At 41.4% G+C, this 17,242-nt stretch overlaps 1 protein-coding gene across 1 annotated transcript; it reads left to right on the forward strand.

The window, feature by feature from the left end:
* Nucleotides 1–13,517: 13,517 nt before the first annotated feature.
* On the forward strand, nucleotides 13,518–17,242 carry LOC110626648 (probable serine incorporator). The gene is made up of 7 exons (XM_021772685.2): nucleotides 13,518–13,677; nucleotides 13,858–14,074; nucleotides 14,328–14,567; nucleotides 14,694–14,805; nucleotides 14,914–15,088; nucleotides 16,163–16,403; nucleotides 16,720–17,242. Exons 2-7 carry the CDS (start codon nucleotides 13,891–13,893, stop codon nucleotides 17,007–17,009), a joined length of 1,242 nt encoding a protein of 413 aa, XP_021628377.1. The 5' UTR covers nucleotides 13,518–13,677; nucleotides 13,858–13,890; the 3' UTR covers nucleotides 17,010–17,242.

A 17,242-nucleotide genomic window follows, 5' to 3' on the forward strand; every position in this document is an offset into this window, starting at 1 on the left:
TCCCACCTATGTTGAGCAGTTAGTGCGGATCATAGACACACAAGTCAGGAAGTTGAGGAACACGGAATCCTGATGGTGAAAGCCTTGGAATCACCGTTTAATGGAAAAAGTATGCCTAGGAGACCGGGAGTTCGTACTTCAGCTAGTATCTGTGTCTCTCTTTGGAGAGAGATTTTAGACTTTGCTTGCTTGTTTATGTATGCTTGATGCTATGTTCTGAGAAGGCACGTTTGTTTGAACATTCGGGGACGAATGTTCTTAAAGGGGGGAAGAATGTAATACCCGGCTAGATTTCGGCATCGGGATCCCTACCTTCCGGCGGAATCTCCGTTGGAATCTGGAATTTCTGAAGATGCCAGAGTCTTCTAGGGGGTTAAAGTGTGTTTTCTAAAATGTTTTCACATGATTTTATGGTTTTAAATGGAAAAGAAATTGAGTTTTGAAAAGAGTAGGCTAAGGAGGCATTTTCCAGGTTCGGCCGCCGAAAGTCAAGTTCGGCCGCCGAACATGGGGCTGTTTCGGGAGTGCTTTAGGTTTCCGAAAGTATGAGGGCAGAAACCAGGTTCGGCCGCCGAACCTCAAGTTTGGCCGCCGAACATGCATGAGTTTAGGCGGCACGTTAGGCTGCCGAAGGTAGTCGACCAGGCCACCTATAAAAGGCCCTCAGACCGAAAATGGGCGAGTTTTCTCCCCATTCTCGAGCTCAGGTGTGTTCATGTCCTCCTCTAGTCATTTTCATGTTTTTTCTTCAAATCCTTCACGTTTTATAAGCTACATGGTTGTTTTAAAGAGTTTTAAAGCTTGGATCAAGGTTTGGAGAGCTTGGAGACTTCAAGGGCTTGGGTTCTCCATATCTCAAACTTTGGGTCGCACCAACCCTCGATCTTCAAGAGGTAAGTGTAGATCTATGCTTTCCTTTATGTTTTAAAGAAGTTTTAAGCAAGTTTGAAGATGTTTTGATGGTTGAGTATGGGTAGATATGCATGTTAGGGTGTATGTGGGTTTTATGCCCAATGTATGTTTATGTGATGTGTTTGAGCTAGTTTATGCATGTGGGAGAGTGTATGCATGATTGGGAAAGAGCAAGTGAGATTTTGGGATGTTTTGGTGGTTTTGGCCTATGTGGGTCATAAGCTACCTATGCATGCTTTTGATGTTGTCTTTGGAGTTTAATCTAGTTGTTAAGCTCCTTTATGCATGACTAAGGGTTTATGCTTGGTTTTGAGAAGTTTAGTCATGTTTTAAGAGGTTGGAGGCTTGTTTTGAGAGGTTGGGAGGCTTGTATGCACAAGGGCTGAGTTCTAGAAGAACTCAGGTTCGGCCGCCGAAGGTGGTTTCGGCCGCCGAACCTGCCTATGGTTGTATGGTTTGGCCGCCAAACCTTACCCCCGAAAGTGGTGTTTCGGAGCTGGAGCAGACTTTCGGCCGCCGAAGGTGATGTTCGGCCGCCGAAAGTGCCTGACTTTCGTCTCTGGAGAGAAGGTTCGGCCGCCGAAGGTGCCCCCAAACCTGCATGACTTTCGTCTCTGGAAGGGACCTTCGGCCGCTGAAAGTGCCCTGTCCAGCCCTTTCATGGGTGTTTTCTATGATTGTTTTGAGGATGTTTTAGGGGGTTTTTGGGGAGTTGTTTATGTATTGTTTAGAGTATGTTTGGCACCTCACTGGAGTCCACATATGTAGGATCGGACCCGAGGAACCAAGGTGCTTAGCAGTGTTAGCTGCTTCAGAGTCGGTCCAGAGCTAGTCAAGGTGAGTAGAACATAACTCTTTTAATATTAAAGAAATTGAATGTTCAAAGCATATTCATGCATCATGAATACCATGTTATGTAATAGGTTGTTGCATTAGAGATCACGAATATGTTGCATTGCATAGTACGATGTATGATGATGTGGATGAATATTGAATGATCCATTAGCCCTCAGTATGATGTGATATGACATAATATGACACGATATGATATGTATGGCATGATATGAGATGAAAAGACCAGGTGTGGCCGTATCGCCCCTGGCATAGAGTATGAAAAGACCAGGTGTGGCCGTATCGCCCCTGGCATAGAGTATGAAAGACCAGGGTGGCTGTATCGCCCCTGGCATAGAGCATTGTTGGACTTGTTATGAGATGAAATCTAGATGTAGAGGGCTAATGGTGACGAATTCATCCTTGATGTGTATTGTTTGTGATGTGATGCATGTCATGAAAGCATATGATATAATAAACTATTTTTCTCTTTAGTTCTGCTCACTGGGCTTTTTAGCTCACCCCTCTCCCCTAACCCTAGGTTTGCAGGGTCAGAGATAGTCAGGAGATCAGCAGGTTATGTCCATGGTCATGTTTATGTAATAGTTTAGTAGTGGACATGATGTAAGGTAGAGATATCTGTAACAGCCCGGAAACCGGTACCCTCTTTGTAACGGCCCAAACTGCTCGGCACTAGGATCCAGATCGGCTTAAGGCCGCCTAGACCCGTAGTAAGCCTATCCTGAACTCTGTGTACCTGTTAAAATCCCATACATGATCCGACTGGCCTACTGTTCTTTAAAACTTTTCTTTAAAACTACCAGACTTAACCTTTAAAACACTCTCTGTAGGTTCAATCGTATGAACCCAATGCTCAGATATACTAATCTGAACTAGCCCTCAGGGCTACACCAGTGATACTCTACCAAGTAACCTCCATGCACTATGCGCTGTGTCATAGAACCCACTCTGTAAGGGTCAGCATATCATAAGTTAACTTGGCTACCATAGAGTCACAGGAATCAAACCTGGTCTTCTCTATTGGCCTCTCTCTATGGATCATAGGAATCAAACCTGGTCTTTCCTCTGAACTGGTCTTGGGTCAAAGGAATTAATCCCTGTCTTCCCTCACAGTTATAATTCACTGGGTTTTCGAAACACAACATTTATTAAGCCTGGCTCGACTCATTTCTCATCAAGAAACTGAAAACAGGATACATGTATATACAAAGGATTAACATACACTATAGGCAAAAGCACATTCTATCTCATTAACACACTGTCTTACTAACTATCTATTACATCACTTTACACATATCTCTTTAATCTACATCATGTCCACTATTCTATTACACATGCAATACCGTAGCTAATGCCCTCTACAGCTTCTCACCTTCCCAGCTAACCTGAACCTGCAAAACTGGGATTAAGGGAATGGGATGAGCTATAAAGCCCAGTGAGTAGAAACATAGAAAACAGTTCATTCATACGCACTTTATATGAAAATGCATCACAGCTCAAACATTCACATCTTGGATTAGACATGACCTCAAAACTCCCTCGACGGGCTATTGATGTCGCCTTGGTCCAATCCTCTGGAATTAGACATGACCTCAAAACTCCCCACTAAGGGCTATTGATGTCGCCTTGGTCCAATTCCCACTATCACTGAATAATGCAATGCAACAACTTCGTGATTCTAATGCAATCACCCTAATATAAATCATAGCATCCATGATGCATGAATTATGCTCATACATTCTGTTACTTCATAAAACATTTAAGTTTAGTTCTACTCACCTCTGCTCCTCTAGCGGAAACCTGACTGACTCTGCAACTGCTACTCCTGACGACCTCCCTGAACTGTCGGGTCCAATCCTACACAAAAGGACTCGATTGAGGTGTCAAACATACTCTTATTAACTCACACACAACTTCCCAAAATCCCTCTACAAGCTCCTGAAACAAGCACACAAAGCATGCAAAAGAACAACTAAACAGAACACATTCGGCGGCAGGTTCGGCGGCCGAATGCCCTGTCCAGAGACGAAACTCGCATACTTTCGGCGGCCGAATCTCCACTTTCGGCGGCCGAACCCTTTCGGGGGCAGGCTTCGGGGGCCACAACACACTCCAGAGACGAAAGTCTCTAACCTTCGGCGGCACCTTCGGCGGCCGAACCTTCCCACCAGAGACGAAAGTCCAATCCGTCGGGGGCAGGTTTAGGCAGCCGAAACCACCTCCTCAACACGTTCGGCGGCCGAACCCTCCTTCGGCGGCCGAAGCTGGGTTCTCCAGTTAGGCAGAACCTAGCTCACCTCATGCACAACTTCCCCCAAACCTCACTCAACATGCATCCAAACACACATAGCAAACATATACTCAAATATATGCACAAAGGGGTCCAAAACTACCTAAAAACCCCAACAAACAACACCCATAACACACAAACATCCTCATGCATAAAAACCCTCAAAAACATCCTCACCATGCAATTCTACCCTGTCCCTCCATTAAAATTGGCTTAAACACTAGAAAACACAAGGATCCACACTTACCTCTTCTAGACCAAAGGCTGGTGTGATCCTAGCTTCAAAACATGGAGAAACCAAGCTCCTCAAGCTTCAAGCTCCACAACTTCCTCTTTTTACTCAAAACCTTCAAACCCAAGTAAAAACTCATGAAAACCTTATAAGATTTGAGGAAAACACCATGAAAACATCCAAGAAGAGCATAACCTCACCTTTGCCTACCAAGAGAGCTTCCAACACCCTCCATGGCCGGTCAAAGGGGCTTACATAGGTGGCCAACCGCCTTTCCTTCGGCTGCCGAAACTGCATGCAAAACCATGCAACATTCGGCGGCCTAACGTGAAGTTTCGGAAGCCGAACCTCTAGCACTTTCGGTGGCCGAACATTACCTTCGGCGGCCGAACCTGCATTCTGCCTCCTTGGTCTTTTCTCTTCAACACTCATTCCCTTTCCTTTCAAAACCATAAGTAGAAAACCTTGCTAAAACCTTGTAAAAACTTCAGTGTCCCGTGCAATGCCCCGCAAAATGAATCCGACATCCGAGATTCCACCGGACGGGAGGAATTCCGATGCCTGAACGAGCCGGGTATTACAATATGTATCGAAATGTAATATGTTATGATGTAAAATAATGTAATGTAATAGTTAGAGTTGTGCTTTGCCCTAGAAGTGTGGTTAATCCCTTTGCACATGGTCCTTATGTATGTTTTATTATGAGACAGGAAAAGCCAAGCTTAATGTATGTTGCCCCACGAGAGTAGTTGATGAGAACTCTAGTGTTGGGGGTCTATGATTATGAGTTGTGCATGCATAGGTTAAGCATGGTGTTTGAAAGAAAGAAAAAGTTTACAGTTTTATGTTTTAAAGTTTATGCTTATGTTGATCATGTATGGGATTATACCAGATGTACAGGATGTATGTTAGGCTTGCTACGGGTCCCGGCGACCTTAAGTCGATCTGGATCCTAGCGCCGGTAGCGGACCGATTTTCGGGTCGTTACAGAATGGTATCAAAGCCCTAGGTTCACATGGTCGGACCTATAGTGTGTCGGGCTCATAAAGGTTATAGAAGGGCAAGCACAATAGGAGAGATCATGTCCACTAGGATAGGATGTGGAGTCCTGTCTTGTATGATGATGTGAAATGCCATGATGATATGCATGTGCATTAATGTTATGCTATGTATGTAATGTATGTGAGGTAGGTTCATGTGTTTCCATATGAACCGTATGATGCTAATGTTTATGTGGTATGTTATGCTTTCAGAAGTCGAGATGAGAGGAACTCGTCGATCCGTAAGATTGACTGGAGCTCCGCCAGAGAATGAGGGCATGGATGCCCATCCCCCTGCTCTGCAGAGGGCAAGATCTTGTAGAACAAGCAGAGAAGGTACATCAAGGGACCTTAGAAGGTCTTTTGATGCAAGTCGGAGGAGATCAGTTCATGGTGGTATGTCAGCGGATGTGATGGGAGCAGAGGAGGATATCCAGAGAAGAGATAGTAGTCTAGGCATGAGTAAGTCAGAAGAGGATATGGGGGAGTCCCAAGGAGGTGCTCAGGCCTCGGGTTTTGTTCCACCACAGTATACACCCTATCCTCAGGGGCCAGGGTATCCGATGGGAAGCACGTCGGATTTCTCTAGCTATAACCCATACCCCACCTTTATGCCTTACCCTCCCTTTTACCCACCATACCCATAGTACCCCATATTTTCACCCTCACCCTTTTATCCAGGTCCAGCAAACCCTAACCCAGGGAATGCTGCACCTCCTCCTCCACCAGCAGAGCCATTTCTCCCTGATGCCCAAACACCCAAACCTAGCTCATCAGTTGGGGGTAAGGTAAAGATGACGGACTATCTGAAGTTGGATGCCCCCAAGTTTGAAACAGGTGATGACCCTTTTGAATACCTCAGAACGGTGAAGATGATAACTGATGAGTTGGGAGCAAGTGACAGTAGAGCCATTCAGATGGCAGGGTTCACATTGAAATGCAAGAAGGCAAGGGAATGGTTCAAAAACTATGTGGACCCAAGGTTGGAAAGCTTATCCTGGGAATAGTTTGCAAATGAGTTTGCTGGATGGGCTTTTCCAGGTAGTTCCAGAGAACTGAAGATGATCGAGTTTGAGCAGCTAAGGCAGACGGAAGAGATGAGTGTAGATGAGTTTACAGACAGGTTCCTGGAGCTGTTGCCGTTTGCAGGACAAGGTCTTGACACAGACCTGAAGAAGTCTAGGAGATATGTTATGAAGCTTCACTCCAGGTATTCCTCGTTGGTGCAATCAGCAGAAAGGGAGAGCTTCCATGCTATAGTGGATATGGCACGGAGAATGGAGGCTAGTGCCATCATCCAAGGAACAGTTAAGCAGTCTGTGGCACAGTCTTCGGGTCTCCAAATCCCGAGGACGAGTGATGCTAATCTCTCCTCTCTGGGCGAGGATGTCACGAAAAGTAAGAAGAGAGACAGAGGTCTCAGAAGGTCAAAGAAGAGCAAGTTCTGGAATCAGATAAAGTCTGGTCTGGGATTAGGAGGAGGCTCGAGCTCAGGCACAGAGGTTGCAGAGTGTGCAAGGTGCGGTAGGCCGCACAAGGGAGTCTGTCGGTTTGGGACTACAGCATGTTACAGATGCGGCCAGGAGGGACACATAGCTCGGGAGTGTCCTAAGGCAGCTTTTATGACACCGTCCCATCAGACAACTCCAGGCAGTATGGCACAACCATCAGCTCCAGCCATGTTTCAGGGTAGTGGTCGAGGCAGAGGAAGGGGTGCGGCCCCTTCTTCAGCAGGTTCCCTAGGTGAAGGTCCATCAGTTCCAGCTCGGATCTTCTCCATGACGCAGCAAGAAGCTAACACATCGGACATGATGGTGACAGGTAACCTCACTCTCTTATGTTTGATGTGTATGCTTTTATGAACCCTGATGTGTTTCTCTTTCCTTGTGGTTTCGAGAGTCGTAGATAGGTTGGGTTGATAGCTTATGGGTTAGGGTATTCCCTTTGGGTCAGTGGACCCAAGTGTGATCCATCAGTGGCAGAGTCAGTCTGCCGGTATAGTCCAGAGTATGTGTGAGTAGATGCCTTCCAGCTGGCCTAGCGGTTCTAGATTTGACTGTTTGACGTCATTCTAGGGTTGGATTGGTTCTTCTACTAGTGGTGCTACCTGAGTCTGCAGAGACAAGGTAGTCAGGTTCAGAGGTCAGGATGGATCAGAGGTAGTCCTTAGAGGGGGACAGAGTAGGGATACCTAGAGGTTCGTTATCAGCCCTGCAGGCTCGTAGGTTGGCCAGGAGAGGTTGTCAGGGGTTTCTAGCTCGTGCAGGAGAGTTCAGTAGTCATGTCAGGGAGCCTGCCTCAGTACCAGTAGTGAGTTCTTAGATGTTTTCCCAGACGAGCTGCTAGGTGTACCATCTGTTAGGGAGATAGAATTTGAAATGAAAGTGATGATAGAGACCAGACCCATCTCTACCCCTTCCTACAGGATGGCACCTGCAGAATTAAAGTAGTAGGAAGAGCATGTTGCAAGAGTAAGTGGTTAAGGGTTTTCATCCGACTGAGCACTTCGCCTTGGGGTGTTTCAGAGTGGTTATGAGAATGAAGGATGGATTCCTAAGACTTTGCATCGACTGCAAGTTGTTGAACAAAGTCACTACCCAGAATGAGTATTTGTTACCTTGGCTCGACGATCTATTTTTAAAACCAACTAGCAGGAGCTGGTTGCCTTTCCAAGATAGATCTGAAGTCCAGGTACCATCAGTTAAGATCAAGGAAGAAGATGTACAGAGAACAGTGTTTAGAATCAGATATGGGCACTATGAGTTCTAGGAATGTCGTTCGGGTTAATGAACGCCCCTACAGTATTCACGGACCTCATAAGCAGAGTTTTAGTCGATTTCTGGATCACTCCGTTATTGTCCTCATTGACGGTACCTCGGTAAGTCCCAGAAATGTAGAAGAGAATGCCCATTATCTGAAATCAGGACTGCAGATCCTGAGAGAACATGGCTTAGATGCCCAGTTCTCCCAATGTGAGTCCCGGTCAAGGAGCATATCTTTCTTGGGTCATGATATGTCGGAAAAAGGAAAAGTGTGGTAGACCCGAGAAAGTTGAAGTTGTAGCTGACTAGCCCAGGCCCATTGTAGTGACATCGATCAAGAGCTTTTCGGGTTGGGCAGGTTACCTACTGGAGGTTCATATAGAACTTCTTTAGAGTTGCCGCTCCTATGGTCAGATGGATCAAGAAGAATCAGAGGGTTGTGTGGTCTACTCAGTGTGAAGAGGGCTTTGAAGAGCCGAAGAAAATGTTGATGTCAGCACCAGTGGTGGCTCTGTCCGCCAATAATGAAGATGTCAGAGTGTCCTGTGATGCGTCCCGTGTGGGACTAGATTGTGTGTTGTTATAAAGTGATAGGATGATTGCTTATGCTTCTAGGTAGCTGAAGAAGCAAGAGTTGAATCATCCTACACATGATCTAGAGATGGCGATGGTAATCTTTGCACTCAAGATGTGGAGGCGGTACCTGTATAAGGTATGAGGACAGATCCTTACGGGTCGAAAGAGCTTGCAATACATCTTGAGTCAAGGGAGGAAAATCAGAGGCAGAGAAAAGGGGTAAGAGCTGCATAGTCAGAAAAAGAGAAATCAGAACTGCTGAGAGTCAGCAGGAGAGTTATGAAGTTGTCCGCTAGAGGCTTGTAAAGTTTCAGAGAGAGAAGAGTTTATTAGAGTGGCGCAGTGGAAGCACGTTGAGGTTTTCGAGAAAGTTGAGGTTTGCTGGAGGTGTCTCCTAAAGAGGGGGGTGATTCGTTATGGACAGAAAGGTAAATTAGCTCTTAGATACATCGGACCCTTCAAGATCCTGTAAAGGATCAGGAATGTACCCTACGAGTTAGATTTACCTACTTCAATGGAGGAAATCCATTCGGTTTCCATGTTCCCAGGTTATGAGAATTCGTGTCAAATCCGAGTGAGGTTCTTAAGAACCAGAGGTGGAGATCGCAGGGAATCCCACCTATGTTGAGCAGTTAGTGCGGATCATAGACACACAAGTCAGGAAGTTGAGGAACACGGAATCCTGATGGTGAAAGACTTGGAATCACCGTTTAATGGAAAAAGTATGCCTAGGAGACCGGGAGTTCGTACTTCAGCTAGTATCTGTGTCTCTCTTTGGAGAGAGATTTTAGGCTTTGCTTGCTTGTTTATGTATGCTTGATGCTATGTTCTGAGAAGGCACGTTTGTTTGAACATTCGGGGACGAATGTTCTTAAAGGGGGGAAGAATGTAATACCCGGCTAGATTCCGGCATCGGGATCCCTACCTTCCGGCGGAATCTCCGTTGGAATCTGGAATTTCTGAAGATGCCAGAGTCTTCTAGGGGGTTAAAGTGTGTTTTCTAAAATGTTTTCACATGATTTTATGGTTTTAAATGGAAAAGAAATTGAGTTTTGAAAAGAGTAGGCTAAGGAGGCATTTTCCAGGTTCGGCCGCCGAAAGTCAAGTTCGGCCGCCGAACATGGGGCTGTTTCGGGAGTGCTTTAGGCTTCCGAAAGTGTGAGGGCAGAAACCAGGTTCGGCCACCGAACCTCAAGTTCGGCCGCCGAACATGCATGAGTTTAGGAGGCACGTTAGGCTGCCGAAGGTAGTCGACCAGGCCACCTATAAAAGGCCCTCAGACCGAAAATGGACGAGTTTTCTCCCCATTCTCGAGCTCAGGTGTGTTCATGTCCTCCTCTAGTCATTTTCATGCTTTTTCTTCAAATCCTTCACGTTTTATAAGCTACATGGTTGTTTTAAAGAGTTTTAAAGCTTGGATCAAGGTTTGGAGAGCTTGGAGACTTCAAGGGCTTGGTTTCTCCATATCTCAAACTTTGGGTCGCACCAACCCTCGATCTTCAAGAGGTAAGTGTAGATCTATGCTTTCCTTTATGTTTTAAAGAAGTTTTAAGCAAGTTTGAAGATGTTTTGATGGTTGAGTATGGGTAGATATGCATGTTAGGGTGTATGTGGGTTTTATGCCCAATGTATGTTTATGTGATATGTTTGAGCTAGTTTATGCATGTGGGAGAGTGTATGCATGATTGGGAAAGAGCAAGTGAGATTTTGGGATGTTTTGGTGGTTTTGGCCTATGTGGGTCATAAGCTACCTATGCATGCTTTTGATGTTGTCTTTGGAGTTTAATCTAGTTGTTAAGCTCCTTTATGCATGATTAAGGGTTTATGCTTGGTTTTGAGAAGTTTAGGCATGTTTTAAGAGGTTGGAGGCTTGTTTTGAGAGGTTGGGAGGCTTGTATGCACAAGGGCTGAGTTCTAGAAGAACTCAGGTTCGGCCGCCGAAGGTGGTTTCGGCCGCCGAACCTGCCTATGGTTGCATAGTTTGGCCGCCAAACCTTACCCCCGAAAGTGGTGTTTCGGAGCTGGAGCAGACTTTCGGCCGTCGAAGGTGATGTTCGGCCGCCGAAAGTGCCTGACTTTCGTCTCTAGAGAGAAGGTTCGGCCGCCGAAGGTGCCCCCGAACCTGCATGACTTTCGTCTCTGGAAGGGACCTTCGGCCGCCGAAAGTGCCGCCGAAAGTGCCCTGTCCAGCCCTTTCATAGGTGTTTTCTATGATTGTTTTGAGGATGTTTTAGGGGGAGTTGTTTATGTATTGTTTAGAGTATGTTTGGCACCTCACTGGAGTCCACCTATGTAGGATCGGACCCGAGGAACCAAGGTGCTTAGCAGTGTTAGCTGCTTCAGAGTCGGTCCAGAGCTAGTCAAGGTGAGTAGAACATAACTCTTTTAATATTAAAGAAATTGAATGTTCAAAGCATGTTCATGCATCATGAATACCATGTTATGTAATAGGTTGTTGCATTAGAGATCACGAATATGTTGCATTGCATAGTACGATGTATGATGATGTGGATGAATATTGAATGATCCATTAGCCCTCAGTATGATGTGATATGACATAATATGACACGATATGACATGTATGGCATGATATGAGATGAAAAGACCAAGTGTGGCCGTATCGCCCCTGACATAGAGTATGAAAAGATCAGGTGTGGCCGTATCGCCCCTGGCATAGAGTATGAAAGACCAGGGTGGCCGTATCGCCCCTGGCATAGAGCTATGTGAAGTCCAGGCGTGGCCGTATCGCCCCTGGCATAGAGCTATATGAAGTCCAGACGTGGCCGTATCGCCCCTGGCATAGAGCATTGTTGGACTTGTTATGAGATGAAATCTAGATGTAGAGGGCTAATGGTGACGAATTCATCCTTGATGTGTATTGTTTGTGATGTGATGCATGTCATGAAAGCATATGATATAATAAACTGTTTTTCTCTTTAGTTCTGCTCATTGGGCTTTTTAGCTCACCCCTCTCCCCTAACCCCAGGTTTGCAGGGTCAGAGATAGTCAGGAGATCAGCAGGTTATGTCCATGGTCATGTTTATGTAATAGTTTAGTAGTGGACATGATGTAAGGTAGAGATATGTATCGAAATGTAATATGTTATGATGTAAAATAATGTAATGTAATAGTTAGAGTTGTGCTTTGCCCTAGAAGTGTGGTTAATCCCTTTGCACATGATCCTTATGTATGTTTTATTATGAGACAGGAAAAGCCAAGCTTAATGTATGTTGCCCCACGAGAGTAGTTGATGAGAACTCTAGTGTTGGGGGTATATGATTATGAGTTGTGCATGCACAGGTTAAGCATAGTGTTTGAAAGAAAAAAAAAGTTTACAGTTTTATGTTTTAAAGTTTATGCTTATGTTGATCATGTATGCGATTATACCAGATGTACAAGATGTATGTTAGGCTTGCTACGGGTCCCGACGACCTTAAGTCGATCTGGATCCTAGCGCCGGTAGCGGTCCGATTTTTGGGTCGTTACAATTAGCTAGAGTTCAAAGATAAAATGAGATTTATTTTATATTTTAGGATAAATTATATTTTAATTTTGAAATTATATCAAAATTAATATATATTTCTCTCAATTTTTAAAATCTAATAAATTAACCGACGTTTTTTTGTCGGTCCAACTGAAAATTTATCCTCCTTATTTTCATTAATTTTCTAAGCAATGACAGTTTTTGGAATAAATTATTCTTTTGCCCTTAAATAATATAAAAAAAATAATTCATATATCCTAATCTTTTAAAAATTAATGATTTAATTCATGAAATTTAACTTTGCTAAATTAAAAAAAGTACATTGTTAAGTAGAATTGGAGTGACTTTTAGTTTAACGGAATAAAATATATAAAAAATAAATTATTTATAATGATAGAAGAAATTTTTAGATTATTAATAAAATTTTCAATTGATAATTTAATAAAAAATCATTAATAAATAAATTATAATCTGTTATTAAAAATTTTAATTGGTAAATAAATTATTATTATTAACAGATTTTAAATTTATTAATAAATTAAGAAAAAAAATTTATTAATAAATATAAAAATCCGTTATTAATGGTTTACTATTTATTAAAAATTTAAATAATTTAAAAAAATAATTATTATTTTGATTAAATAATAAATTTTATTATTAATATTATTTTTATTAATTCAGTAATATTTAAAATTATATGATTATTATTATTTTTATTATTTTTTTCTATATAAAAAGAAAATAATAAAAAAATAATACGAGAGAAATTAAAATGAATGAAAAATATAAAGAAAATGAAGAAAATGAGAGAAAAAAAAAAGAAAATAGAGAAATTAAAAAGAAAATTATGGAGAAAAGACGAATAAAATAATAAAAGAAGGGAAAGAATGAAAGAAGAAAAAGAAAAAAAAGAAAAAAAATAAAATAAAATGAAAAAAAAAATTATAAAATAAGAAAGTGAAATTAAAAAAAAATAAATGTAATAAAATAGATTAATAATAAAAAAAGAAGGTATTATATTTATAAAACATGGATTAATAACATATTTAAATACAGATTTTTATTAAATTTGGATAAAAAAATAAATTTTCCTTTAAAAATTACCATTAATTTAAAATTTATTAATAAAAAAATATGAATGTTAAAAAAGTGAAAATTAAATATAAAATTTTATTTTAAATTTATCAATAAATTTATTAGCAGATAAATATGATATTTTTTTATTAATTTTATAAAATTTTATAAAGAATTTTTCAATTTATTTTTGTAATTTTTTAAATAAATTACCAACGAATTTAGATTCTCTTACTAATTTAAAAAAGTTTACCAATAGTTTGGATGGTCCACCTTGGAAATCAACGGCAGGCGTTTACGTGTCAGAAGGAAAAGCATAAAGGAGCATCGCAGAGGAGGGGAGAGGAGAGGACAAAAGCTGACTCCTTGCTAGACCGTGAGAGATTGCAAATTCCTCTTCTCGACTGTTATTGATCACAAAATATTCTGCCTTTTCCTCTCTCGGATTCTCATAGGTATTCGCAATCAATTTCCTCATTTTTGTATCCAATTCTTTGATTTCCAAGGAATTCTCTTCAACATTCATGTTCATTGGGTTTCCATCATCTTTCCTTGATGAACGCTATGAATTCTGTTTAGGGTTTTGATTTTAATTGTTGCACAATTGCTTGATGATGATTATATGTTGTATTTAGATTTGAAAGTCGGTTGATTGGTTGTCGAAGAAGATGTGGGCGGCTTCTTGCCTTGCGTCTTGCTGTGCAGCCTGTGCCTGTGATGCTTGCCGCACAGTTGTTTCAGGGATAAGCAGGAGATCCGCCAGAATTGCATACTGTGGTCTCTTTGCTCTGTCTCTGATTGTTTCATGGATTCTTCGTGAGGTCGCCGCTCCTCTCATGGAGAAGCTACCCTGTAAGTTTTTTTTTTCCCCCAATTGTAGATCATTAAGAAGGGATTGCATTGAATTCAATTGTTTGTGACTTTGTGTGTGTGTGTGATGCTTGTTATAATTTTTCTTCAAGCTTACTGCTTTAATTTTGATGCCAGTCCTGAAAAAAGATGATTGATCACAATGAGTTGAAGTCAAATTAGTCAATGAGCTGCTGCACACAAGTTTCAGATAGTTTTAACTGATTATTCTAATTTCGTTTTAATATGAATTCAGGGATCAATCACTTCCATAAGACACCCGATAGGGAATGGTTTGAAACTGATGCAGTGCTGCGTGTTAGCTTGGGAAATTTTATGTTCTTCACTATTCTAGCTGTTCTAATGGTTGGTGTAAAAAATCAGAAGGATCCTCGTGACAGTTTGCACCATGGTGGATGGATGATGAAAGTTATTTGTTGGTGCATTTTGGTAATCTTTATGTTTTTCCTTCCAAATGAGATAGTCAGCTTCTATGGTAATCAGTTTGACCATCCTTCGTTCCTTTTGCCTTGAATATTTAGATTTTGATTGTCTAATCTAATTCTTCTTTACAAGTCATTTCAAACTTTTAGAATCCAACTGCTAAATTTTGTATATGCAGAATCAATATCCAAATTTGGCTCAGGATTGTTTCTTCTTGTTCAAGTTGTACTTTTGTTGGATTTTGTTCATGGATGGAATGACAAGTGGATTGGATATGGTGAACAATTCTGGTTAGTTTAATCTAAAATATGCTGTGGCACCTTTTGTTTTGCTAACGCATTTTCTCCTTTTTCAATGAGTAATTTGACCATGCTTATTTTGCAATCTCACTTGTACAGGTATATTGCTCTGTTTGTTGTTTCACTTGTCTGTTACTTGACAACATTTGTCTTCTCGGGATTTCTCTTCCATTGGTTCACACCATCTGGACAGGACTGTGGCTTAAACACCTTCTTTATTGTTATGACCTTGATTTTCGTGTTTGTTTTTGCAATTGTTGCACTCCATCCTGCTGTAAGTTTACACTTCTGAATTCCACTATATTTAATAACTATGATTGTTAATCATTTTATATACCTCTCAAACATTTCCATGAAAGAAGAAACTGTATTGTAGCATGCACTCAATGCCACCACCTTTGTATCTGTATGTTGGTTAGTGATTTGTTTGGTTTAGTGTCAATTGAAGGTCAATCAGGTTGATGCAAATCAGAGCTGCTCAATTGGAGAACACAAAAATTTTCAGAAAATATCAAAAACTTTCCCTGTCATGTAAACTGTTCCCAAGGATTATGATTGGTTATGAATCAACACTTCCACTGTTTACATGTGATTCTATGTTTAAGAAAGATAGTAATTAGTAGACAAAGGTTGATTAAAAACTGGAATCAAAATGAGTTTTTACAGAAGCATAGTGTGTTCATATCTACTGGAGTAGTGATCTGACTAGTTTTTCTCAAAGCTTCCTGTTAGATTTCTAAAGTAGGTAACATATCCGAGCATGGGATTGTTCAAATTCAAAGTCTCCCCTCCACATGTTTTGCCAAAGCAGGTTCAGAAAGATTTCTGAATTGATGAACTCTTTGCAAACAAAGCATAGCTCAAAGCACAATTGATATACTGTTATTACATTTAATGATGTCCTCGAATGGCTTCTATAAATGATACTACAGAATTGAATGTGATAACGCTTTCCAGAATGCAACTCCACTTACCATGGTCCTCAGAAATATGCAATCTGAATTGCAAACATAACTATCCATTGCTCACAAGATCTTATGTTCTCAGTGAGTAGTGCCAGCAAGTGTTGTAGGATAGCTCATGCATGTATACTTACATATTTGGTAAAATTTCAATTTATTATTGTTAATAGCATTAATTTTTCAATTGTGATGTTTACATAGAGAATATAAGTGCATACTTGTACCCTTTGTTCATTCTTGTTATGAGGAATGCTATGATTTCTAAGTTTGTGCTGTTTCTTACCTTTTTTACCCAAAAAAAAAGGCGCTTGGATGTACTGTTTTCGTTCTTGGTATGAGAAGTGGTGATTTGTTTTCTCATGAACCATCTTTTCTGTGGAAAACAGGTAAGTGGTAGCATTTTCCCAGCATCAGTTATATCCTTTTACTGCATGTACCTGTGCTACAGTGGACTTGCCAGTGAACCAAGGGAATATGAGTGCAATGGTCTTCACAAACATTCTAAAGCTGTTTCCACTGGCACCCTCACCATCGGCCTGGTTACAACTGTTCTATCAGTTGTCTATTCTGCTGTACGTGCTGGGTCCTCTACAACTCTTCTCTCCCCACCAAGCTCACCCCGTGCAGGTAATATCTGGGAATTTTCTTCAAATTTCTAGATATCATTTGGATGATGCACTAAGGAAATATAATCAGAAATCTAATTGGACAAAATATTTTAGCTTGAAATTTTGTATATTGTCTGCAATTTTGCTAACAAGATGAGGGAATTGAATAATAGCAGCTTTGTGCACTTGGTCGTGAAAGGAATACAAACTTATTGTAGTATAGGCCCTGCTGTGTTTATTCCCCCTAGCTGATGAGGTTAGACATTTTATGCCATGAGGATGAGTGACGTCTTCTGTTGAGATCTGACAATTTAATTCCCTGGTGGGAGTTGCAGGGAAACCTCTACTGCCATTGGAGAACAAGACAGAAGCAGAGCACGATGACAAAGAGAAATCTAAGCCAGTCACATACTCTTATGCCTTCTTCCATATTATCTTCTCCCTTGCTAGTATGTATTCGGCTATGCTTTTGACTGGGTGGTCAACCTCAGTTGGGGAGAGTGGAAAGCTAGTCGATGTGGGGTGGCCATCTGTCTGGGTCCGGATCATTACAGGCTGGGCAACTGCATCTCTCTATCTTTGGTCTCTGGTTGCTCCTATTATGTTCCCAGACAGGGAGTTCTGAATCTCCTCTGGGTGATGTGAGATAATTGTGGAGGTTCAAGTCAAGGTACTCTGTATATGTGTGTGATGTAATGACTACTTTTAGACATGCTTATTAAATGGAGTTCTTGCATTCATGAATCATGAACCTGGAGTGCTGAAAGTTTGCCCATCCATGCGTTCTGACCTGTAACGCACTTCACATAAATTAGATATATTATTTAAATCACAATACTATCCATAACTTTGGCTTCA

This window comes from Manihot esculenta, chromosome 11, assembly GCF_001659605.2.
Source record: "Manihot esculenta cultivar AM560-2 chromosome 11, M.esculenta_v8, whole genome shotgun sequence".
Classification (NCBI taxonomy): Eukaryota; Viridiplantae; Streptophyta; class Magnoliopsida; order Malpighiales; family Euphorbiaceae; genus Manihot; species Manihot esculenta.